General features: G+C 37.7%; 1 protein-coding gene across 14 annotated transcripts in view; it reads left to right on the forward strand.

The window, feature by feature from the left end:
* Nucleotides 1–17168, forward strand: part of APC (APC regulator of WNT signaling pathway) — a 158189-nt gene extending 141021 nt beyond the window's left edge. For all 14 annotated transcript variants that reach the window (XM_053665347.1, XM_053665341.1, XM_053665342.1 and 11 more), the window contains 5 exons: nt 1680–1819; nt 2622–2699; nt 3000–3116; nt 7979–8193; nt 9601–17168. In XM_053665347.1, the coding sequence (XP_053521322.1) occupies nt 1680–1819; nt 2622–2699; nt 3000–3116; nt 7979–8193; nt 9601–16186 (7136 nt within the window). In that variant the 3' untranslated portion in view covers nt 16187–17168. The remainder of the gene's footprint in view (nt 1–1679; nt 1820–2621; nt 2700–2999; nt 3117–7978; nt 8194–9600) is intronic.
* Nucleotides 17169–26595: the final 9427 nt, after the last annotated feature.

Here is a 26595-nt window from a genome sequence, read left to right on the forward strand (position 1 = left end):
ACAACTTCAGTCATAATCCATTCCGCATCTTGCAGCCATGAGAATCTACTTAGAACACACATAAAATTATTCCTTCCTGTGCCTAAAGTCCTTAGTGTGGCACAGAAAGTCTTGCATGGTATGGCCTCTAGCCATTTTTGTAGCTTCATCCTACAACCTTCATGCTGTATATTTCAGGCCTACAGCCCTTGCACATGCTATTCTATCTGCCTAAAATGCTTCACAATTCCTGCCCCACCCCTTTGGACACTCCATTTAAGTCTCAACCTAAACATTATTTCCTCAACCTTCTTCTTGATCTCCCCAGTTTAAGTTAAGACCACCTGTTATCTTGCCCTGAACTTACACGGTCCAACATACTTTAATTAGTTGCGCAGTGGCAATCTTCGCACTAATCTTTAAGGTCCATAAAGACAGTCGGTGTATTTGGAGTTCACTACTATATATTTTCAATCACTATGAGTAGTTGCAAGAAAATCTTCCTAAATATAATATATATTTGGATTTTCTTTAACCAAATTAATTTTCACTTATCTACAGTTAAAGTCATCTGTCATTTCTGCTAATCATAAAGATTTATGTGAATCTTTCTATACTTAAATGCCCTGGCCTAGAATTCTTCACCTAAAATAGAACTTTACCTGTTTTGCAAACTTGCAGATTCCTCTACATTATTCGATGTAGATTATTTGAAACAATATTAAATGTACAGGTTCTCTCAGATTAATGAACTGACCATTAAGATTTAACAGTATCCAAGAATTGTCTGTTTATATTTATCCTCTTTTTTTGTCTAAGCCACTTCTTTGTGACAAAACAATATTCTCATTCCCACACTAGTTAATATTGATGGTGAAGAATATTTTAAATAGCCTCCATTTACATTTTTATTTTTATTTTTGTTCACTGCCTCACCATTTTGCTTCGCCTCTTGTTTGTTTTTCTACTGCCCCTTCCTCCATGTCTTTCCCTTTCCTTTCTCACTGTTTTTTCTCCTTGCTGTCCTAGTATTGACCACTGTGGGCACTGTTGAGCATACCCAGTGGTGGGGGTCAAGGGGAAGGAAAATACTACATCCTAGTATAGTGGGTATTTGACACCTGTGAGTATCAAAAAAAGTAATTTTTTAAAATAAATGTAAGTAGCTTTATAGTAGCACATTGAACAGGCAATTCTTTTTTATTAAAAAAATTAAGCTTTGTTTTATGCAGTTTCATTTATAACTACCAATATTTCTAAGCATAATTATTCAACAGGTTAAAAAACATTGAAGTAATTAGGCCACAGTGTGCAACAATGAAGAATATAAAGTCTTAATAATAAAAATAAGTTACCTTTTTCTGCTTACATTCAGGAAGAGCTAGTGTTTAAAAATAGCCACTTTCATCATTGATAAGATACAGTGTATGTGTAGTAAATAGAGTATAATGCTCATTTCACTTGGTAGGGCAAGGGCTGGAGGGTCAAGAAACCAGCAGAAAATGGAATAGTTATCAGTTGTACTTTATAAATGTCTTAGACAAAAGTCCTTTATAACAATATTTGTAGCTTGTAATTCTAAAGACAAATTTAAACTATTCTCATTCTTGAGATTTTTTCTAATATTTAAGTTACAAACTTGGTACCAGTTAGTTTTATTTTAGATTGTTGTCTTTTTCCTCTTGCCCTTTTTAAATTAGGGGGACTACAGGCCATTGCAGAATTATTGCAAGTGGACTGTGAAATGTATGGGCTTACTAATGACCACTACAGTATTACATTAAGACGATATGCTGGAATGGCTTTGACAAACTTGACTTTTGGAGATGTAGCAAACAAGGTATGTTTTATAAGATCCACTTCTTAAGACATCTCAGGTATGAGTTAGTTTACTTTCATACAAACTACTTTCCACTGATTTTCTTTTTGTCACTCTCCTATTAAACACTGACTAATAAAAACCTGTACTTCATATCCCACTGTATATCCTTATTCATTTGGTTGTCTTATGATTAAACAAAAGCCAAAGATAGAACACAATAGTGAATGTATTTAATCATATTTAAAACACTGTTCCTAGCCCTGGCTGGTGGCTCAGTGAGTGGATTGAGTGCCAGCCTGTAAACCAAAGGTCACCAGTTTGATTCCCAGCCAGGGCACATGCCTGGGTTGTGGGCCAGCTCCCCAGTTAGGGGCATGCAAGAGGCAACTGATAAATATTTCTTTCCCTTTCTTTCCCCCTCCCTTTTCCTCTCTCTGAAAGTAAATAATCTTTTTAAAAAATAAAACACTATTCCTAGGAATAAGCAAAAATCTGAAAATCCTGATGACCAATACAAATGTTATGTGCATATTGGTTGTATCCAAATAAGAGACCTAACTTTAAAACCTTTTGCTTCTCATTTCTTATCATTTTTTCACTTTAGTTTTCTAATTTGCCAAAAGAAGAACAGATATAGCAAAGGATTAGGCGGGTATTTGCCCTTCATTTGTATAATCTGATTCTAAATTTTTGTAAGTAAAATATTAGCTTTAATTAAAATGGGTCAATTAAAACTGTATTTGAAGTTTAATAGTGAAAAATAAAGCCCAGCTCCAGTTGCCTTGCTACTGACCCTCCGTTCTATGTTTGATTTTTGCAGGCCACACTTTGCTCTATGAAAGGCTGCATGAGAGCACTGGTCGCCCAACTGAAATCGGAGAGTGAGGACTTACAGCAGGTACTGCCTAGAATTTCAGATGTTTTTCTAGGATATCAGCTGCTGACTTTCCTGATTTAGATTAATTTAAGCTGTGGCTCGGTGTTTAGTATTTCACGTTTAAATTACAATTATATTAACACCAGAATAAAGGATAATAATTATATTGTAGGAATTCCTTTAGGTACCATATCAGGATTTAAAAGGAATTTCTTAATAGATTTCTAGTCTTCTCTCTAATATTAAAAACCAAAAAAAAAAAAATAGAGCTAGTATAAATTATTTCATATGCAAAAATTCTAACATTGAATTTATTTGCAGGTTATTGCAAGTGTTTTGAGGAATTTGTCTTGGAGAGCAGATGTAAATAGTAAAAAGACATTGCGTGAAGTTGGAAGTGTGAAAGCATTGATGGAATGTGCTTTGGAAGTTAAAAAGGTACCTTTGAAAACATTTAGTACTGTAATGTGATTTCACCTTAGAATACTTTTTTTCCACTCTCCCACCACTCAGAGTCCCTAATTTCTGACTTGTTTATTTCACCAATCCTTAGGGTAGATTACTCCAAACTCCTAGAGTATTCAGATGGAAAAGAGGGTACTGTGGCCTAGTGTAAGTCAGAGGTTCTCAGATCTGGCACTATTGCCACCTTGGCCCACATAATTCTTTGGGGGAACTGACCTGTGCTTTGTGGGATATTTAGCAGCCTTCTTACCTAGTCTCTGCCCACTAGATGTCAGTACACCCTCCCCTCAGTCGTGACAGTCAAAAATGTCTCCAGAGATTACCAAAGTCCCCCAGAAGGGAGGAAGGACCGAGTCACCCCCACTTAAGAATGGCTGATATAAGTGTTGCCTGTATGCTCTTAAGATCTGATCCCCTGAAGTCCTCGAATTTTCACGGTCAGCTTATCAAGAAGTGATCAGACTCAAGAACGAGCATTCCCCAAATAATCGTTTGTTTATGAGAAGAAGTATGTCTGGCTGGGGTATCTGTTTCAGAAACTAAGCTTTTTTTTTTATTATTAAACTTGAAATATAGGAAGGACTACACAAGTCTGGCCATTGCAGGCTTCCTTCCACCCAACCAGTCCTCCTAGAACTACAGTCTGCATTTTTTGTCTTTAAAAATTTTCTTTTCAGAGAAAGCAAAAAGTTTTGTTTTTTATTTGTTTATTTTATGTATTTTGCTAAATTCTTTTATACCTGGAAAACCCAGTAAAATCAACTGAAAATTATTAGAAATAAGAATTATTTAACTAAGTATCTGGTACTGAGATAATACGCTGTATTCAAATATAGCCCTTGCTGGTGTGGCTCAGTGGATTGAGAGCTGGCCTGTGAACCAAAGGGTTGCTGGTTCAATTCCCAGTCAGGCCACATGTCTGGGTTGTGAGCCAGGTCCCCAGTAGGGGACGCATGAGAGGGAACCACACACTGGGTTTCTCTCCCTCTCTCTTTCCCTTCCCTTCTCTCTAAGAATAAAATAAAATCTTCAGATATACTTAAGATCTGCATAATGATAGCTTTAAAACACTACTGAATACTTGCACTGATGCCGTGGAAAAGAAGATATGAATGGCCAGTAAGCACTTGAAAATACACTCTACAATGTTAGTCACCAGGGAAAATATAAATTAAAGCCACAATGAGATGCCATTACACATGATATATTAGTTAAAACTTAAAGATTGACGGAGCATTTCAAGGAAGTCAAACAGCTGGAATTTTCATGTCCTGCCAATGGGAATGTAAAATGGTATAACCACTTTAGAGAACATTTGTCAGTGTTTTAAAAAGTTAAACATACACCTACCTTACAACATAGACATTTTACTCCTTAAATATTTACCCAAGAGGAACAAAAATTTACATTCACACAAAGACTTACACACAGATGGTCACAGCAATATTATTTGTGGAGGCCAAAAACTGGAAGCAATTCTAATGTCCATCAACAGATAAATAGGTAAACCAATTGTGGAATATCCAAAATGGAATACTATTTGGCTATAAAAAGAATGAACTATTCATGCAATAAACTCTAAAGACAGAAAACATATCAGTAGTTGCTTTGGGTTGGGGGTGGATTACAAGGAGTTACTAGGAAATCTGGGAGAATGACACATACCTGGGTTGCAAGTCTGGTCCCTGGATGAGACACGTGCAGAAAGCAAACCAGTAGATGTTTCTCTCACACCAGTGTTTCTCTCCCTTCCTCTCTCTCTCTCAGGATTCAATAAATGTATATATTTTGTAAACGTCATTAGAATCTTGATAGGATTACATTCACTGTATAGATGACTTTGGGTAGTGTGGACACTTTTGTAATACTAATTCTTCTGATCCATGAACACAAGATATCTTTCTATTTATTTGTGTTTCCTTCGACTTCTTTTATCACAAAGTCTTGTAGGTTTCATTGTACAGATTTTTTTACCTTCTTGGTTAAATTTATTTCTAAGTATTTTATTGCTTTTGATCCTATTGTAAATTGGATTGTTTTTCTTTATTTCTCTTTCAGATAATTTATTGTTAGTATATAAAAACACAACTGATTTTTGTATGTTGCAACTTTGCTGAATTTGTTTATTCTAACAATGTTTTGGTGAGCCTTTAGAGTTTATTTATATACAAGATCGTGTCATCTGCAAACAAAATTACAATACTTCTTTTGCAAAAAAAGTCTGGGGAGATGAAATATATGTTTGTTATCTTGATTGGTGATGGTTTCATGGTATACACATACATCCAAAGTGATCAGATGGCACACTTGAAATGTGCGCAGTTTATTGTTCTCATTACACCTCAGTAAAGTTATACAAAGAAATTAGTACTGTACACACTTGAAGGCTCCTAATCAAACCTGCATATTTTCAGAAAGGTTTAATGGTTTGTATATATTATGGGAACTTGTACTGCTCCTGAGTGGTTCAGGACTTTATTATCTTTAAAGGACCTTAGAGATTCACATACAAACTAATTGCTACAACCCAAGAAAGCTAGATTAAAAAACACATCCTCCCGGGGAACATAAAAGAAGACCGTAGTAAATGGAAAGAAATACTCTGTTCTTATAAAGGAAGAGTAGTATTTTAAAGATCATCTCTCCCTAAACTCATATATAAATTTCAAATGCAAGTCCAATCTTGAATAAAACTAACCTTTAGAAATTTATATACCCAATTCTGGTTTGGGCTTGCTTCTGGTTAGCAGTATTAAAATTGATTTGTTCCCTCTTTTTCTACATTCAGTGCAATAGTCATTAACATTCTCTTTCTCAATTCTTCATCTTTTCCTCAACTTCATCTACTACTAGTGACCAAGAGAATCTGAACTACCTGCTATAGTCTTCATTCACTGTCATGTTCACTTCAGCAGGCTCTTACTCTTCTACACGGCAGAACCTTTCCTTCACCTGCAGTCTGTGCCCGAGTGTTGCTGTTCACTCAAAGACGTTAGTGCCTTACTATTGTCCTTTATGTCTTCTCTGATGCATAGAGAGAAGAAAGCCTTTGATGCCACAACTACCTATAGGAAGCCCAGTATTTTGGAAATTTAAAAAAATTCACTGTTACTTCTAATTCCTGCTGTGTAACAACCCAGACCCTAAACAAATCACTTGCTCCATTTCTTAACTGGTATACCTTCTTCAGTCCCTCTTAATTTTGCTTCTAACAGAATCTAGATTTATATATTAACTTGGGTTTTTATTGTCTGCCTACACCTATATTTGATACTTTTTGATGGTACACCTTATTAAAGCTCCTCCCTTTGTTTTTACCACCTGCACTTTCAGCCTCTAGCCATTTCTTCATTTCCCCTAAACTAACTGTAACCCTTTGAAACAAAAGTCATCCCTGGACTGAGTCTTGTAGAGAGCAACTTCTACTTCCCTACCTTCAACTCTCCCTCTGGGCCAGTTACAGAATAAAATCTCACACTCCTCTACACTCTTGCTTTTTTTCCTCCTGTTCTCAGGATACTTCGAATGTCCTGCCATTATGTCAAGCATAAAATTGAGCTCTTATCCTTCTCCAATCTTGATTGGTATTGGTGAAAGCACTTGTCCCCTGCCTTCTCATAAATAGTATCTAGACCTGTTCCTAGCTTGTTTCATTTATGTCCTGATGAAGAGAATATCACAGTCGGTTACCGTGACATTTAAGACCTTCTTTGGCCTCTCTGACCTTAATTCTGACTACTCCCCAGAACCAACTTTGATCTCCTCTCCATCTTCTCTCTGTTCTTCAGTACCCCCTTGCTCATTCCCACTTCCATGCCTCTCCTCATTATAATTCCCCTGCCAGGAGGAACTGTCTGAGTGTACAGGTCTTCTACTAAGCTGCTCTCCTCCATGAAATATTTTATTTGATTAAATTTAGGTGGACACTTTCTTTCCTTTAGAGCACTTTGTTTCATTGAAGTGTAGTTTTGTATCTCTTTTTCCCCAAAGTAAATTGTTGGTGCCTTCAAGCGTGTGTCAGTTTGCTGTGTTTCTGTCCTCTGGAGCACCTCTGATTTCAATAGGCACAGAGTAGATTTATAATAGGTGTTTATTCCTTGTTTGGCTTGTAGTAAGAGGGAAGACTTGCATCAGGGCCATGGCAGGTTTTGACCAAATAATCTTTAATTGTATATACAGAGTGTTTCTGTAGCAATTACAGTTTGACAGGTTACTGTGGTATTGTATGCCAGGGATTTCTGGCTTTGAAATTACTATGTTTACTTGGGAGTTTTAAGAATTGAAGGTTTTCAATTGTGCTTTCTTTGTAATAAGTTGTATTGTTACTCTTGAATCAACTACATGTAAATATATATGTGTTTTATACAACCAGAATATGGTACATACTGCTCTGCAACTTGCTTTTTTCATTTAATAACACTTCTTAGCTATCTTTCCATATCAGTATAGATATGGTTTAGATATCAGCAGAGAGGGTTTTTTATAGTTTGTCATCCTCATGTTGTCTTTTCAGCTTTTACATCAGTTCTGTTTGTATTCTAACAAGCTCTTGTAAGACATGCGCACACCATCTAAACACTTAGAATGTATTTCAGAAAAGTTACTACATTAATACTGTCTTCTGTGTATTGTATGAGTCTATGAGTAAGTTAAGTTCCATTGGTTATTTTAATGAAACTTTTCCTAAATGGGGAATTCCTAATACTTTACCAGTGAAGGGTGAGCAGTGAGGGAGATTTTTAAAAATAAAAATTTAGTCAATAGAAGTAAACATAGAAGTTATGAGAGACACATTCCAGCTCTAATTAGATGACATGTAATTTGTTTCTTAATAGGAATCAACCCTTAAAAGCGTATTGAGTGCCTTATGGAATTTGTCAGCACATTGCACTGAGAATAAAGCTGATATATGTGCTGTGGATGGTGCGCTCGCATTTCTGGTTGGCACTCTCACTTACCGGAGCCAGACAAATACTTTAGCCATTATTGAAAGTGGAGGTGGGATATTACGGAATGTGTCCAGCTTGATAGCTACAAATGAGGACCACAGGTAAATACAGAGTTTTTATATTACTTTATAATGAATTCATGTAGAATTCATTTTTTACAAAAGATTCATTGGTTTTGTGTAATTATGCAAGTTCTAAGCCAAACTACATTTATTGTGATGCAAAGATAACTATTAATTTCTAATTTACTCAGTATATTTTAATAAAAGTTCACAGTATCGTACATATGTCTAGAAATGAACAAATGATAACTGAGAGGTATAACTCATATGTAGAGAAAAAAATTAAAGTAAAAAACAAATCATGTGGATATGATCCAGAGAGTGTAGTGGTTTACATTTTTCTAATGGTTTTTAATATCAGTAATCGTATTATTTAGCCAACAGCCATTCATCCAGTCCACTGGAGCTGTGATACCTAAGAGAGCATCTCAGATACAGGGTACACATTTTTAGAACTTGGGCTTTCTAGTATGGCAACAAAAATATGAATATCATCCATAGCATATTCACTTGATTCACTCTTCTTCCTCTCTCATTTTCAAAAAGACCATGTGGTACTTTTAGTAAAAGAACCTGTAAAGAATACAAACATCTTTTAAGTTTTTGATGTATAGATTACAAGCCTTATAGCCCTTTCTGCAATGCAAAGAAGACTTTTTAAACTCAGTAAGCACTCAGGTGTCTACTCAGCTGCTGAGGAAAGACCAGCATATTAAAGCACATTGTACACCATTGCCAAACAATTTTAAAGTCCACAAAAGCGGAATATGTTGTCATTAACTTCAGCTTACCCTGCCCTAAGTAAGCTGTAGCTCTTCAGGTCCCAAAGTTCATTATGTTCATTCTCAACCCTTGTTTTTATAGTGAAAAATGTTTTGAAAACCTTTCTTTTACTTTCTATTTAGAAACAGTGGCTACACATACAGTTTGCCAGAGAGCAGTTGTAAAGAGGGTGGCAGTATCACAGAATCAAGCCAGAAACATAAGTGATTGTCTAAAAGTCAGTTTGCTAATCTAGGCACTTACAGCATGCTCCTTAACTTTAGAAAGAGCTACAGGTTGATTAAATTACCCATAGTCCCTTTCAGCATGATACACATATAGTCCTTAAACTGGGAAACTATTACCATGTAAATAAAGTAAATGTGTCTGCTGAAGAAAAAATTAAAAGGCTATCAGGTCAGAATAGGAAATGCAGAATAGATTAAAATGGACGTAGTACTTATTTTAGTCTTGACAAAGGAATACTTTAAAACAATAAACCTTAAATGAACTAAGACCAAAAGGAATTGTGAAATGCTTGGAATTTATAGTATGATTTTGATACAGTTTTATTATGTCTCTTTTAGTAGATGTCTTTAGATTTAAATTTGTTTTCTATCCTTTTATTTGTTGTTCCTACAAACAGATTTTGGCCTTAATTTTGTGATCTTATTTTTATTTCAGGCAAATACTAAGAGAAAACAATTGCCTGCAAACCTTATTACAACACTTAAAATCTCACAGTTTGACAATAGTCAGTAATGCATGCGGAACCTTGTGGAATCTCTCAGCAAGAAATCCTAAAGACCAGGAAGCATTATGGGACATGGGAGCAGTCAGCATGCTCAAGAACCTCATTCACTCAAAGCACAAAATGATTGCTATGGGAAGTGCTGCAGCTTTAAGGAATCTCATGGCAAATAGACCGGCAAAGTATAAAGATGCCAATATTATGTCTCCTGGTTCAAGCTTGCCATCTCTTCATGTCAGGAAACAAAAAGCTCTGGAAGCAGAATTAGATGCTCAGCACTTATCAGAAACTTTTGACAATATTGACAATTTAAGTCCCAAGACATCTCATCGTAATAAGCAAAGACACAAGCAAAGTCTTTATGGTGACTATGTTTTTGACACCAATCGACATGATGATAATAGGTCAGACAATTTTAATACCGGAAACATGACTGTCCTTTCACCATATTTAAATACTACAGTGTTGCCCAGCTCCTCGTCATCAAGAGGAAGTTTAGATAGTTCTCGTTCTGAAAAAGATAGAAGTTTGGAGAGAGAACGAGGAATTAGCCTTGGCAACTACCACCCAGCAACAGAAAATCCAGGAACCTCTTCAAAGCGAGGTTTGCAAATTTCTACCACTGCAGCTCAGATTGCTAAAGTCATGGAAGAGGTATCAGCCATTCACACCTCTCAGGAAGACAGAAGTTCTGGGTCTACCACAGAGTTACATTGTGGGGCAGATGAGAGGAATGCACTAAGAAGAAGCTCTACTACTCACACACATTCAAACACTTACAACTTTACTAAATCAGAAAATTCAAATAGGACATGTTCTATGCCTTATGCCAAACTGGAATATAAGAGATCTTCAAACGATAGTTTAAATAGTGTCAGCAGTAGTGATGGTTACGGTAAAAGAGGTCAAATGAAACCTTCGATTGAATCCTATTCTGAAGATGATGAAAGCAAATGTTGTAGCTATGGTCAATATCCAGCTGACCTAGCCCATAAAATACACAGTGCAAATCATATGGATGATAATGATGGAGAACTAGATACACCAATAAACTACAGTCTTAAATATTCAGATGAGCAATTGAACTCTGGAAGGCAAAGTCCTTCCCAAAATGAAAGATGGGCAAGACCCAAACATATAATAGAAGATGAAATGAAACACAGTGAGCAAAGACAATCAAGGAGTCAAAGCACAACTTATCCTGTGTATACTGAGAGCACTGATGACAAACACCTCAAGTTCCAACCACATTTTGGGCAGCAAGAATGTGTTTCCCCGTATAGGTCAAGAGGAGCCAATGGTTCAGAAACAAATCGAGTAGGTTCTAATCATACAATTAATCAAAATGTAAACCAGTCTTTGTGTCAGGAAGATGACTATGAAGATGATAAGCCAACCAACTATAGTGAACGTTACTCTGAGGAAGAACAGCATGGAGAAGAAGAAAGACCAACAAACTATAGCATAAAGTATAATGAAGAAAAACATCATGTGGATCAGCCTATTGATTACAGTTTAAAATATTCCACAGATATTCCTTCCTCACAGAAACCGTCATTTTCATTCTCGAAGAGTTCCTCTGGACAAAGCACTAAATCTGAACACATCTCTACAAGCAGTGAGAATACATCCACACCTTCATCTAATGCCAAGAGGCAGAATCAGCTCCATCCAAGTTCAACACAAAGCAGAAGTGGTCAGACTCAGAAAGCCACCTCTTGCAAAGTTCCCTCTATCAACCAAGAGACAATACAGACTTACTGTGTGGAAGATACCCCAATATGTTTTTCAAGGTGTAGTTCATTATCATCTTTGTCATCAGCTGAAGATGAAATAGGATGTGATCAGACAACACAGGAAACAGATTCTGCTAATACTCTACAGGTAGCAGAAATAAAAGAAAACAGTGGAACTAGATCAACTGAAGGTTCTGTGAGTGAAGTTCCAGCGGTGTCACAGCACATTAGAACCAAATCCAGCAGACTCCCAGCTTCTGGTTTATCTTCAGAATCATCCAGGCACAAAGCTGTTGAACTTTCTTCAGGGGCCAAATCTCCATCAAAAAGTGGTGCCCAAACACCTAAAAGTCCACCAGAGCATTACGTTCAGGAGACTCCACTCATGTTTAGTAGATGTACTTCTGTCAGTTCACTTGATAGTTTTGAGAGTCGTTCAATTGCCAGCTCCGTTCAGAGTGAACCCTGCAGTGGAATGGTAAGTGGCGTTATAAGCCCCAGTGACCTTCCAGATAGCCCTGGGCAGACCATGCCACCAAGCAGAAGTAAAACCCCTCCTCCTCCACCTCCTCCACCTCAAACAGTTCAAGCTAAACAAGAGTTAACTAAAAGTAAAGTACCTAATGCTGAAAAGAGAGAAAGTGGACCTAAGCAAGCTGCTGTAAATGCTGCAGTTCAGAGGGTCCAGGTTCTTCCAGATGCTGATACTTTATTACATTTTGCCACAGAAAGTACTCCAGATGGGTTTTCTTGTTCATCTAGCCTGAGTGCACTGAGCCTTGATGAGCCATTCATACAGAAAGATATGGAATTAAGAATAATGCCTCCAGTTCAGGAAAATGACAATGTGAATGAAACAGAATCTGAGCAGCCTGAAGAATCACATGAAAATCAGGAAAAAGAGGCAGAAAAACCTGATTCTGAAAAAGATCTATTAGATGATTCAGATGATGATGATACTGAAATACTAGAAGAATGTATTATTTCTGCCATGCCAACAAAATCTTCACGCAAAGCCAAAAAGCCAGCCCAGGGTGCTTCAAAATTACCTCCACCTGTAGCAAGGAAACCAAGTCAACTGCCTGTGTACAAACTCCTGCCATCACAAAACAGGATACAAGCACAAAAGCATGTTAGTTTTACACCAGGAGATGATATGCCACGGGTGTATTGTGTAGAAGGGACGCCTATAAACTTTTCCACAGCTACATCTCTAAGTGATCTAACAATAGAATCCCCTCCAAATGAGTTAGTTGCTGGAGAACGGGTTAGAGCAGGGGCACAGACAGGTGAATTCGAAAAACGGGATACCATTCCTACAGAAGGCAGAAGTACAGATGAGGCTCAAAGAGGAAAACCATCATCTATAACTATACCTGAACTGGATGACAGTAAAACAGAAGAAGGTGATATTCTTGCAGAATGCATTAATTCTGCTATGCCCAAAGGAAAAAGTCACAAACCTTTTCGTGTGAAAAAGATAATGGACCAAGTCCAGCAAGCATCTATGTCTTCATCTGGAACTAACAAGAATCAATTAGATAGTAAGAAGAAGAAACCTACTTCACCAGTAAAACCTATGCCACAAAACACTGAATACAGGACACGTGTAAAAAAAAATACAGATTCAAAAAATAATTTAAATGCTGAAAGAACTTTTTCAGATAATAAAGATTCAAAGAAACAGAATTTGAAAAATAATTCCAAGGACTTCAATGATAAGCTACCAAACAATGAAGATCGGGTCAGAGGAAGTTTTACTTTTGATTCTCCTCATCATTACACGCCTATTGAAGGAACTCCATACTGCTTTTCACGAAATGATTCTTTGAGTTCTCTAGATTTTGATGATGATGATGTTGATCTTTCCAGGGAAAAGGCTGAATTAAGAAAAGGGAAAGACAATAAGGAATCAGAAGCTAAAGTTGCCAGTCACACAGAACTAACTTCCAGCCAACAATCAAGTAATAAGACACAAACTATTACAAAACATCCAGTGAATCGAGGACAGTCTAGTAAATCCATGTTACAGAAGCAATCCACTTTTCCCCAGTCATCCAAAGACATACCAGATAGAGGGGCAGCAACTGATGAAAAATTACAGAATTTTGCTATTGAAAATACACCAGTTTGCTTTTCTCGAAATTCCTCTCTAAGTTCTCTTAGTGACATTGATCAAGAAAACAACAACAACAAAGAAAATGAACCTATCAAAGAGACACAGCCCCCTGACTCACAGGGAGAACCAGGTAAACCTCAGGCATCAGGTTATGCTCCTAAATCATTTCACGTTGAAGATACCCCTGTTTGTTTCTCAAGAAATAGTTCTCTCAGTTCTCTCAGTATTGACTCTGAAGATGACCTGTTGCAAGAATGTATAAGTTCTGCAATGCCAAAAAAGAAGAAGCCTTCAAGGCTCAAGGGTGATAATGAAAAGCATAGTCCCAGAAATATGGGTGGCATATCAGCAGAAGATTTGACACTTGATTTGAAAGATGTACAGAGACCAGATTCAGAACATGGTTTATCCCCCGATTCAGAAAATTTTGATTGGAAAGCCATTCAGGAAGGTGCAAATTCCATAGTAAGCAGTCTGCATCAAGCTGCTGCTGCCGCATGTTTATCTAGACAAGCTTCATCTGATTCAGATTCCATCCTTTCACTGAAATCTGGAATCTCTCTAGGATCACCGTTTCATCTTACACCTGATCAAGAGGAAAAACCCTTTACAAGTAATAAAGGCCCACGGATTCTGAAACCTGGGGAGAAGAGTACTTTGGAATCTAAAAAGATGGAATCTGAAAATAAAGGAATCAAAGGAGGGAAAAAAGTTTATAAGAGTTTGATTACTGGGAAAGTTCGATCTAATTCCGAAGTTTCAAGCCAACTGAAACAGTCCCTTCAAGGAAACATGCCTTCAATCTCTCGTGGTAGGACGATGATCCACATTCCAGGAGTTCGAAATAGCTCTTCAAGTACAAGTCCAGTTTCTAAAAAAGGTCCACCCCTTAAGACTCCAGCTTCCAAAAGCCCAAGTGAAGGTCAGACAGCCACCACTTCGCCCAGAGGAACTAAGCCATCAGTGAAGTCAGAATTAAGCCCCATTACCAGGCAGACATCACAACAGGCAGGGTCAAATAAAGGGTCTTCTAGATCAGGATCTAGAGATTCCACTCCTTCAAGACCAGTCCAGCAACCATTAAGTAGACCTATGCAGTCTCCAGGACGAAATTCGATTTCTCCTGGCAGAAATGGATTAAGTCCTCCTAACAAATTATCTCAACTGCCAAGGACATCATCCCCTAGTACTGCTTCAACCAAGTCCTCGGGTTCTGGGAAAATGTCATACACATCTCCAGGCAGACAGATGAGCCAGCAGAACCTTACCAAACAAACAGGTTTATCCAAGAATGGCAATAGTATCCCAAGAAGTGAGTCTGCCTCCAAAGGACTAAATCAGATGAATAACAGCAATGGATCCAATAAAAAGGTAGAACTTTCTAGAATGTCTTCAACTAAATCAAGTGGAAGTGAATCTGATAGGTCAGAGAGACCTGTATTAGTACGCCAGTCAACTTTCATCAAAGAAGCTCCAAGCCCAACCCTAAGGAGAAAATTGGAGGAATCTGCTTCCTTTGAATCTCTTTCTCCATCTTCTAGACCAGATTCTCCCACTAGGTCCCAGGCACAGACTCCAGTTTTAAGTCCTTCCCTTCCTGATATGTCTCTATCCACACATTCATCTGTTCAGGCTGGTGGGTGGCGAAAACTACCCCCTAATCTCAGCCCCACCATAGAGTATAATGATGGAAGACCCATAAAGCGCCATGACATAGCACGCTCCCATTCTGAAAGTCCTTCCAGGCTTCCCATCAATAGGTCAGGAACCTGGAAGCGTGAGCACAGCAAACATTCATCGTCCCTTCCTCGGGTAAGCACTTGGAGAAGAACTGGAAGTTCATCCTCAATTCTTTCTGCTTCATCAGAATCCAGTGAAAAAGCAAAAAGTGAAGATGAAAAACATGTGAACTGTATTTCAGGAGCCAAACAAACTAAGGAAAACCAAGGATCTACAAAAGGAACATGGAGAAAAATAAAAGAAAATGAAATTTCTCCCACAAATTGTACTTCTCAGACTGCTTCCTCAGGTGCTGCTAATGGTGCTGAATCAAAGACTCTAATTTATCAAATGGCACCTGCTGTTTCTAAAACAGAAGATGTTTGGGTGAGAATTGAGGACTGTCCCATTAACAACCCTAGATCTGGAAGGTCTCCTACAGGAAATACTCCCCCTGTGATTGACAGTGTTTCAGAAAAGGGAAATCCAAACACTAAAGATTCAAAGGATAATCAGGGAAAACAAAATGTGGGAAATGGCAGTGGCCCCATACGCACTGCAGGTTTGGAAAACCGCCTGAACTCCTTTATTCAGGTAGATGCCCCAGACCAAAAAGGAAGTGAGGCAAAACTGGGACAAAGTACTCCTGTCCCTGCGTCAGAGACTAATGAAAGTTCAGTGGCTGAGCGTACCCCATTCGGTTCTAGCAGCTCAAGTAAACACAGTTCACCTAGTGGGACTGTCGCTGCCAGAGTGACTCCTTTTAATTACAACCCAAGCCCCAGGAAAAGCAGTGCAGATAGCACTTCAGCCCGGCCATCTCAGATCCCGACACCAGTGAATAACAACACAAAGAAACGAGATTCAAAAACTGACAGCACAGAATCCAGTGGAACTCAAAGTCCTAAGCGCCATTCTGGGTCTTACCTTGTGACATCTGTTTAAAGAGCTTAATTAATGAAACTAAGAAAAGTATGTGCTATGTAGAAATTTTATTTCAAATGAAACTTTAAAAGACTGAAAAATTTTGTAAATAGGTTTGATTCCTGTTAGAAGGTTTTTGTTCTGGAAGCCATATTTGATAGTATACTTTGTCTTCACTGGTCATATTTTGGGAGGCACTCTCGATAGTTAGGAAGAAAATGGTAAAGCCAAGTATATTTGTACAGTATGTTTTACAGGTATTTAAGTAGCATCCCATCCCATCATCCTTTAATTATTGCTTGTCTTAAAATAATGAACACTACAGATAGAAGATATGATATATTGCTGTTATCAATCATTTCTAGAATATAAACTGACTAAACTTACATCAGGGAGAAATTAGTATTTATGCAAAAAAAACCATTCTGTTTTAGTCCTTGTGAGCCCATCTAACATCATAATTAATCATGTGGCTGTGAAATTCACAGTAATATGGTTCCCGATGAGCAAGTTTACCTAGCCTGCTTTGCTTTACTGCATGAATGAAACTGATGGTTCAATTAAAAGTTCTGTGGTCACATGATGTGCATTAGATAGCTGCAGTGTAACAATTTACACTCTTGTGCTCAAAAATATATATATGTGTTAATTGTAAAACATTGAATGAAACTATTTTACCTGAACTAGATTTTATCTGAAAGTAGGTAGAATTTTTGCTATGCTGTAACTTGTTGTATATTCTGGTATCTGAGGTGAGATGGCTGCTCTTTTATTAATGAGACATGAGATGTGTCTCAACAGAAACTAAATGAACATTTCAGAATAAATTATTTGCTGTATGTAAACTGTTAATGAAATTGGTATTTGTTTGAAAGGTCTTACCACATTTGTATTAATAATTGTCAAAAGGGCCTCTTTTAAAAGCTTATATAAATTTTTTCTTCAAAATTCTATGCATTAAGAGTAAAATTCCTCCTACTGTAATAAAAACAATTGAAGCTGACTGTTCGCATTTAACCATTCCATACATTGGTACTTAACCATTCCTGAAATTTATTTTTCTTATATGTGATTAGCACTTCCTGATGTGTAATAGTTTTCCTCTTCATGTTTGTCTTACTCCATTGGGATTGATTTAAAACAAATTCATTTAATAACAATGTAAATTCCCTAGCATAGACTAGGCATTAAACATAATAGGCCCACATCAAGTATTTCTTTTTTTCTTTATACAATTCTATACTTGAAAAATTAATTGATTATTCTTAGGTATATGTAGTCTCTTCAAAGCCTGTCTTGGAATGTAACTGTCTTGTCCCTTCATCTTCTCCCTATTACTACTGAGCCTGGAATGAACACCTGTTATCACCCTATATGTTGTGGCAAAATTCCAGCTACCAAGGATAATCAGCATATGGCCATGTTCAGAAAATGCAGATCACGTGGAACTTCAAAAGTAGATGTGATACCATTAGGCTATTCAAAAGACTATTTAAAACTCCCTGCCTATTGAGGAAATCTTTGTTTTGGACAGGTAAGGTTGTAGGGTGTATGTGCCCCCTTCCTGACATGACAGGGAGAATCCACTGCATGAAGGAAGACAAACTGATACATTAAGGAAGATAACTTATCTTCCCAGCATTTGTTCTAAAAGATCAGAGGGTGTGGAAGGTGATAAATGCATTCGTTCAATATATGAAATTTTATTTTTAATAAGTTATGCATTCTGCATTTGGAGAAGGGAAAAGAGATATGGTGGGGCATTGGGAGAAGGCTGAGGAGTCGTAAGCACGTCTGGTGCCCTTGAAATCACATCATGCAGTTAGTTAACTACCTCTTACCTGTATTTATTACTTACAGGTAATGAGCCCGATTTTTTTAAAGAAAATAAAATGTGCCAGTAAATAAAGTGCTCTGACTAAAAGTAAGGCATTTTACTCCACAGTCCATAGTCTTCACTGGACCACTTTGCAAACATGTTGTTTTCCTGCTCTTTGGACTATATCTACATTTAAGTTTTTGTCAAGTTTTATCTGAATGAAATAGTTGTGAATAATAATACTAATTTATTTGTATTTTTTCTTAGTCTGCCTTATCCAACAGGGATAGGTGCGTATAGGTCATATTTGTTTCCTCCTCTTTTAGTCCTGATTTTCTATTCTGAATTAGCACGTGTCAATTTTTATAAACCACTTCCAGTACTTTTATGGAAAGAGATGGGATGTAAGCCAAATAAAATTAAACTGCTGCCCTTTTCAAGTGAGGAGAAAAATTCTTTTTCAAGTAAAATAAAACATTAATGCTGGAAATGAAAAAAGAAGGGTGCCTTCCACATGCCAGAAAACTCAGGAATTCCTGTAGGCAGCACCTGCTGGGAGAAGGGCCAATCAGTCTGTGTTGCCCATTGAGGGGAAAGTTGCTTTTTGAGACCCTCTAGTTAAAGAACTGGTAAAGGGGCAAATCTCAGTTCTACTTTTAGAAGTTCACAGGGTGCTGCCATAATACCAGATATTCCCAATTTATGCTTGTTACTTAAATGGCATGCTAAGCTCCTTGTTATCAGTGTTGTGATACTTGTAGGGAAACATCTAGCTTTGGAATGCATGCAGCAAACAAGACAGTGGTTTTCAAGCTAGTGCATTTGAATCACCAGAAGTGCTTATGAAAATATCTGGACCATATTCCCATAGTTTCTGATTCTGAGTGGGGTTCAAGAATGTATAGTTCTAACAGTTCGCAGGTGACGATGCTGGTCTGGAACCACACTTGGAGAACGACTGCCCTAAGCAGTCACAAGGAAGCTTTTTGAATGATTTGGTTCTAGGTGTCCCTCTCAACAGCTGGGCCTTTAATCTGGCAGTTACACCAACAAATAAACTTCCCTCTCCTTTAGGAATCAAAGACTCAAATATTTAGCTATGCAATTTGATATCACCTATCTCAATTGCCAATAGTAGGCAAATTTACCAGACATGGATGAACAAGTAATTTTAAAGATGATGACTGTATCTGAGGGATCAGCTAATGTTCCTGTTGAAACAGTTACTGTAAAGGCAATAATTTCAGCAGTTATCTAGTTTGGATTTGCAATAAGAAGAGACTATGAAAAGGAACTTTGAAATGGGGGGAAGATTGATTTCAGGTGAAAGGAAAATGTGCCAAATTTGTCATACAGAAAGAGTAATAACCAGTTAACTATGGCAAGTGAGATTAGTATTTAAGAATAACCCATAGTTTAACCATAAACTGGTATTTATGAGTTACCTGGGCATTAAAAGGGAAGTTAATAAGGGGGAAATAATGAAATAAAAGCTAAGCCTATAAGGGTCAAATGGTGAGTAGAGTGAAAAAAATTGACAAATCAGCTCGTGTTACCACCAGATTAACTGAAGGGATGAGTCTGTTGCTGGGGATGGGAGCCAGTTGCACTATATCTGAATTTCTGTTATCACTGGATTTGTTTGTATCTAAGGAAAAGAATCGAGTGCCAGAAATACAAAATATATTGAGTAGGCAATTTATTAAAATTTACCAAACATAATTTTTCAAAAGTTGTGGCTGAAATAGAATATATAAATTACTTTTTAATATCTAATAAGCATATGTTCCTCATATAATGCTGGCTTGAAAATACTGCTTTGGAGTGTTGAGACCTACGGACTTGGACTCCTGTAAACACCAGGTCATTTTCTTGCCATTCTCCTAACTCTGCTCTGTAGTCTATACAACTATATTCTGGTTTTTGTTGGGCCATTGACTTCTTTCACCCTGTATGTTCTATGTGTATAATATTGTTCTCGGTGCTAAATATACTTTCTTTCCTCTGATATTCAGGATAATTCTCTATATTTGTGATTATTAGCTCATTTTCTTGAAGTTATGTGATTGTTACTATTTTTAAATTAAAAATACTAATAATGTCTACTAATGAAGATGACCGTTGAATACAAAGCACCGTTCGTGAAAAATAACTTTTGAGAACAGTGTCAGATGTTACCTGCTCCACTTATACCACCTTTTGGAGTACAAGCAATTCACTTCACTAATTGGTCACTGAACCATGTACCCAGTCTTTCCCCCTGACGTAGGGAAGACTCATCATCAACTGACCAGTGACCAAATACTTACATGGCCTGGCTTAAAAAAAAATGACAGCCAATTGATTTGAAGTAAGAGTCACAAAGGAAATTTCTGGTTGGTGATTGAGGGCAGGAACTGAAAGATCTTACGGAGTTAAGGCAGAGGTAGTTATGTATGATCGGAATCATGAAGCTAAAACTAAGGGAGAACCAGCCAGCAGAGAAAGAGGGGTACATGGGAGGGAGGCAGAGAGCAAGTGGAAGATGAAAGTCACTAGCACCTGGTGTTACCTCCAGCCCCTGCCATGCCTGAGATTTAGTTCTACTTTTCCTTGTGTTTCAGGGCATTTGTGAACTTCCAAACTAACTTCATTCCTTAAGTAACTTTGAACTAACAGACAACTGTATGAGGTCTATCCGTAAGGTATCCAGCAATGTAATAAGAAAAACATGTTTATTGAAGATGATACAAGAAACACTGTACCTAGGACAGTGACACCTCAGTCCCCTTCAAAGTAGATACCTTGGGACCTCACACAATTCAGATCGTCATCGACTGCCCCAGTGTATTTTCTCGAATCTCATCAACAGTCTGAAATCTCTTCCCTTTCAAACATGCTTTTAGTTTGGGGGAAAGCCAGAACTTTCAGGGCACCAAATATGGGCTGTAGGGGACTGAGTGACCTGGTGATACGATGTTTCACAAAAAAACTCTGAATGAGACATGATGCGTGAGCAGGTGCATTGTCGTGGTGAAGTTGCCAATCACCAGTTGCCCACAGCTGAGGCCTTCTGAATTCAAATAGTTTACATGGAGGAATGTTTCAGCTTAACACAAAATTTGATGCAGATTTGTTGTTCTCGGTCATTTTGAATGTGACGGCCACACAGTGCACATGCCCACTCAATAGTGTCTACCACTGCCACTGACTAGTACAGTGAAGTCATCATTGTTCACACATGTGCATTCCAGTGCACTCTCCTTGGCTGCCAGTTTACATCGATGTCACACAAACCATTTTCATTATATTAACAATGGCTGGACTTTTTCCAGACAGACCTCATATTTAGACATCATAGTGAGGTGGGTTTTGTTTGGGTTTTTTTTTTCCCCCATTTCAAAGAGAAAAGAAACATCTGTGAGGAGAGGAATAGGTTGCTTACAAAACAAAAAACTTAGGTTAGCATCAAATTTCTTCTCAGCAATACTAAATACCAAAAAAGAAAAGTAGCAAATCCATAGGCTCATATATGCAGCATTGGAAGGGAATAGAAATATTACCTAAGAATTCTGAAACCAGCCAAACTAGCATTTATCTGAAGTACTTCTATCATTCAGAATCAGAGTTATCAACAAGACCTTCTCTAGAAGACCAAAGATGTTCATTCCTATAAAGAATAAGGTAGTTCACAGGATTCATATATGGGCCAGAATATTATTCTTGGAAAATGGACAGTGGAAACAATCTCCAGCCAGACTATGAGGCTGCCTCAGTAAAGATTCAGTTGCTGCTCCTAACCACCAGGACCTTCTGACACATCCTTACCGTACAATGACGGGCGACACTTGCTTTCTCACACTGCTCACTTCTGAGTCCTTGCTGGGGTGTCCATGATCGGCAGGGGCTATGTCACATGCTTGAGCTGGATTCATGAAACATGAGTCCCCTAGTGTGTGAGAGCCATTTCAAAAGCACTGAGCAGCCAGAAACCATGTCCTATTTCTACCTCAGTATTCCTGCTGCCCACACACTAAATAGAAAGGTAGTAAGCAAACGATCTGAGCAATAAAACTTTTGAACTTGAATAAATGTGTACATAATTGTGGTTAATAATGAATCTCAATGTGAATGTCAAAGTAACAAAAATGAAAGGATGAAGTTAATAATTTTAATATTAAATATGAGTATTCCAACCCAACCTAAGAAACAATATTTAGAAGGGAGGTAAGATGTAAAAGCATGATAAAGTTCTAATTTACAGAGGCAATGTTAAGACATGTTATTTTACTTTTAATTTAGAAAAATGTTATTTTAATTTAGTAATAACTCCAATGTTGCAAAATAAAACTTTGCACCCAAATCACTAGCCAAAAGATAACTAGGAATACCTGTACAAGATACCAAAGAACAGAACAGCAGAGAGAGAATTATCCACACAAAGGAACATGAAGTGACACAGTAATACCCAATAAACGGGTGTCCAACCTTTCGGTCCCTCCGGGCCACACCAGAAGAAGAAGAGTTGTCTTGGGCAACACATTAAATACACTGTGACACATAGTCACACACCCAAAAAAACTCATAATGATTTAAGTAAATTAAGGTTTTGTGTTGGGCTGCATTCTTGGTCATCCCGAGCCACATGCAGCCTGCAGGCTGCAGGGTGGACACAGCTGATTGTATAGTAAAACAACCACTCTCAGATCAGAGTCAAAAACAAAAAACTCTCCAATGGTATGCCATTAACGAAAGACACAAAATGATCCAGAATGGATAAAACTAAAAGTATAACTACATTTGCACAGGCAAATGCAAAGAAAGCAATGATGGCAAATTTATGACAAAGTATCATTCTGGATAAAAAACATGAAAGAGAATGAAAAAATATCAGTTATGACCTGAGTGTATGTCAAATGATATAGCATCAAATGTGTGAAAATTACAGATACAAAAATTAACAAAAGTCATGGAACCAGTGGCTGTGTTTGGAAATGGAGCACCTAAAGAAATAAGGTAAAATATTGAGTTGGCCAGAAAGTTTGTTTGGTTTATCCCATACGATGGCTCTAGTAGCACTTAATTGTCTTTAACTTCATTAGAAACAATTTTGTTAGATTGTACTGTGACAGCTGTCATATCAGTGTGCATTTAAAAAAATCAAAATTGGTGAATTTTTGTGTAGCCATTTTAATATTGATGATAGAAGAAAATATGCAACATTTTTGGCATATCAATACTTTATTAATTTAAGAAAGGTAGAAACACAACTTGAAACGCAAAAAAGATTTGTGCAGTGTAGGGAGAAGGTGCTGTGACTGATCAAATGTGTCAGAAGTGATATGCAAAATTGCACACTGGAAATTTCTCACTGGATGATGCTCCACAGTCAGGTAGACCAGTTGAAATTGTAGTGATCAGAGACATTAATTGAGAACAATCAAGGTTATAGCACACGGGAGGTAGCTGACATACTCAAAATATCCAAATCTATAAAGTTAGTGATGAAAATGAAAACTGTGTCTTTTATTCTATGGAAAAAATTAAATAGACTTTTTGGGCTAACCAGTAAGATCATAAGAATGAGGGCCTAACACAATGCAATATATAGATGATGTATCACAGAAATGTACACTTGAAACCTGTATGATCTTATTAACCGCCCCAACAAATTTAATTAAAAAAATAAAGAATGGAAGGGACTTCCGCCAAGATGGAGGCATAGGTGGAAGCACTGCACCTTCTCACACAACGAAGTTTAAAAACAACAAAGTTTTAGCAACAAAAACGCAGCCAAACCACAGAAAATTGAACTACACGGAAGTCTGACAACAATAAACCCTTCAGCCAAACTGGTAAGAGGGACAGAGCCAGCAGCAGAGCGAGGTCGGGCGGGAAAGATCCACTGGAACAACCCAGGCACACCGGCAGCCACAGGCGAATCCCAGGTGTGGAGTAGCGGGTTGACTCACTGAGGGCTGACCACAGTCACACATTCCAGCGCAGATAAATCGGTGAAGGAGCGAAGCAGTGAGACAGACCATGCAGGCCCCAGTGGTGGAAAGTGGCAGAGGGGACCGCCATTGTCCCTCTCTGACCCGCCCCCACATACAGTCACAAACCAGCAACCTGGGTGGCCCCGCCCTGGTGAACACCTCCTCCTTCATAACAGGCACGAACAGATCAAAACATGGCTCAAGAACAACTCAGAACCCCAGAGCTGATAAATCTAAGCGATGAAGAAATAGCCAAATTTTCAGATGCACAGTTCAAAACACTGGTAATTAGGATGCTCACAGAACTGGTTGATTATAGTCACAAATTAGAGCAACATATGAAGGCTAAACTAACTGAAATGAAGGGAAATACACAGGAAACCAATAGTAATGGAAAGGAAACTGGGACTCAAATCAAAGGAGTGGACCAGAAGGAGCAAAAAAACGACCAAACAGAAAAGGATGAAGAAACAAGAATTCAAAAAAATGAGGAGAGGCTTAGGAACCTCCAGGACATCTTTAAACTTTCCAACATCCGAATCATAGGGGTACCAGAAGGGGAAGAGGAACAGCCACAAGTGGAAAATTTATTTAAACAAATAATAAAGGAGAATTTCCCCAATCTGGCAAAGGCAATAAACTTCCAGGAAATCCAGAAAGCTCAGAGAGTCCCAAAGAAGTTGGACCCAAGAAGGAACATACCAAGGCACATCATCATTACATTAGCCAAGATTAAAATGAAAGAGAGAATTCTAGAAGCAGCAAGAGATAAGGAGACAGTCACCTACAAAGGAGTTCCCATCAGACTGTCAGCTAATTTCTCAAAAGAGACCTTACAGGCAAGAAGGGGCTGGAAAGAAGTATTCCAAGTCATGAAATCCAAAGACCTACATCCAATATTGATCTATCCAGCAAAGCTTTCATTTAGAATGGAAGGCCAGATAAAGTGCTCCTCAGATAAGATCAAATTCAAGGAGTTCATCATCACCAAGCCCTTATTCTATGAAATGTTAAAGGGACTTATCTAAGAAAAAGAAGATAAAAAAGATGAACAGTGAAAGGACAGCAAACTCACAGTTATTAACAACCACAACTAAAACAAAAACAAATTAAGAGGACAGCTAGATCAGGAGTGAACCATAGAAATGAAGATCACGTGGAGGATTAGCAACAGGGGAGTGGGAGAAGGAGAAGGGGGGAGAAGGTACAGAAAATAAGTAGCATATACGGTAGGTAGAAAATAGGGGGGAGGGCAAGAATAGTATGGGAAATATAGAATCTAAAGAACTTGAGACACGTAGTCATAAACTAAAGGCAGGGAATGGTGGGAGAGGGGTGTGCAGGGTGGAGGGGAATGAAGGGGGAAATATAACTGTAATGGCATAATCAATAAAATATATTTTTAAAAAATAGCAATGGGTATGTAAAGTATAGCATAGGGAATATAATAAAAATACTGCCATAAACATGTATAGTGCCAGGTGGGTACTAAGGGGTATCACCTTGTAAATTATATAAATGTCTAACCACTATTCTGTACATGTGAAACTAATATAAAATATTGAATGTCAACTGTAATTGAAAAATAAAATAAAAACTAATAAAAGTGTACACTTTAAATATAAAAAATGTTACTTGACAAGGGTTAAACACTAAACAAGACTTTATTCAAGACTGTTGCAGTAGGGATATTGCAACAATGGAGAGATATTTGCTTGCCTCTAAATGCAGCAAAGAGCTGGAGATTTATAGTGAAAGAGCAGAGTGAGGAGGTCAGTGCCTGGAAAATTACTGAGAGGGGATATGAGGAGTATGGGGATTTTTGTTAAACCGACCTAACAGGATTCTTATTGAATTTAGGCCAAGGACTTATACATACAATCCCCAACTTATGACGGTTCAACTTAACAGTTTTCAACTTTGTGATAGTGCAAAAGCAATCCACATAATAAGTTGTGATACTTTTTTAAATCATCACCCAAGGATATGTTTATTGATGAGAGAGAGAAGGAGGGAGGGAGGGAGGGAGGGAGGGAGGGAGAGAGAGAGAGAGAAAGACATCAATGTGAGAGAAATATTGATTGCCTCCTGTATGTGCCTTGACTGGGGATTGAACCTGCAACCTAGGTATGTGTCCTGACCGGTAATCAAACCCAAAATGTTTTGGTGCACAAGACAATGCTCCAACCAACAGAGATACCCAGCCAGGGAAGATATTTAACACCTTATAAAATAAGTATAAAACAACTACTAGTTCTGTAGTTGATGATTTTGCCCAACTGTAATCTAATACAAATGTTCCGAGCGTGTTTAAGGTAGGCTAGGCTAAGCTGGGGTGTTCAGTAGATTAGGTGTATTAAACGCATTTCCTACTTATGATACTGTCAGTTTATGATTGGTTTATTAGGAAGAAACCCCATTGTAAGTGGAGAAGCATCTATACACCAGAAGCAGGGGATGAGGAATTTGACCACATAATGAGAGTGATCGGTTATCAAGAGTGGGAGGACTCTTGCTAAACTTACTATGATGGCTAAATGTATTTGTCAACTTGACTAGGCTACCCAGTTAGCTGCTAAACATTGTTTCTGGCTGTGTCTGTGAAGATGTTTCTGGAAGAGGTTGGCATGTGAATC

This window comes from Artibeus jamaicensis, unplaced genomic scaffold (genome assembly GCF_021234435.1).
Source record: "Artibeus jamaicensis isolate MK-2021 breed Jamaican fruit bat unplaced genomic scaffold, CSHL_Jam_final contig_402, whole genome shotgun sequence".
NCBI classification, from domain to species: domain Eukaryota; kingdom Metazoa; phylum Chordata; class Mammalia; order Chiroptera; family Phyllostomidae; genus Artibeus; species Artibeus jamaicensis.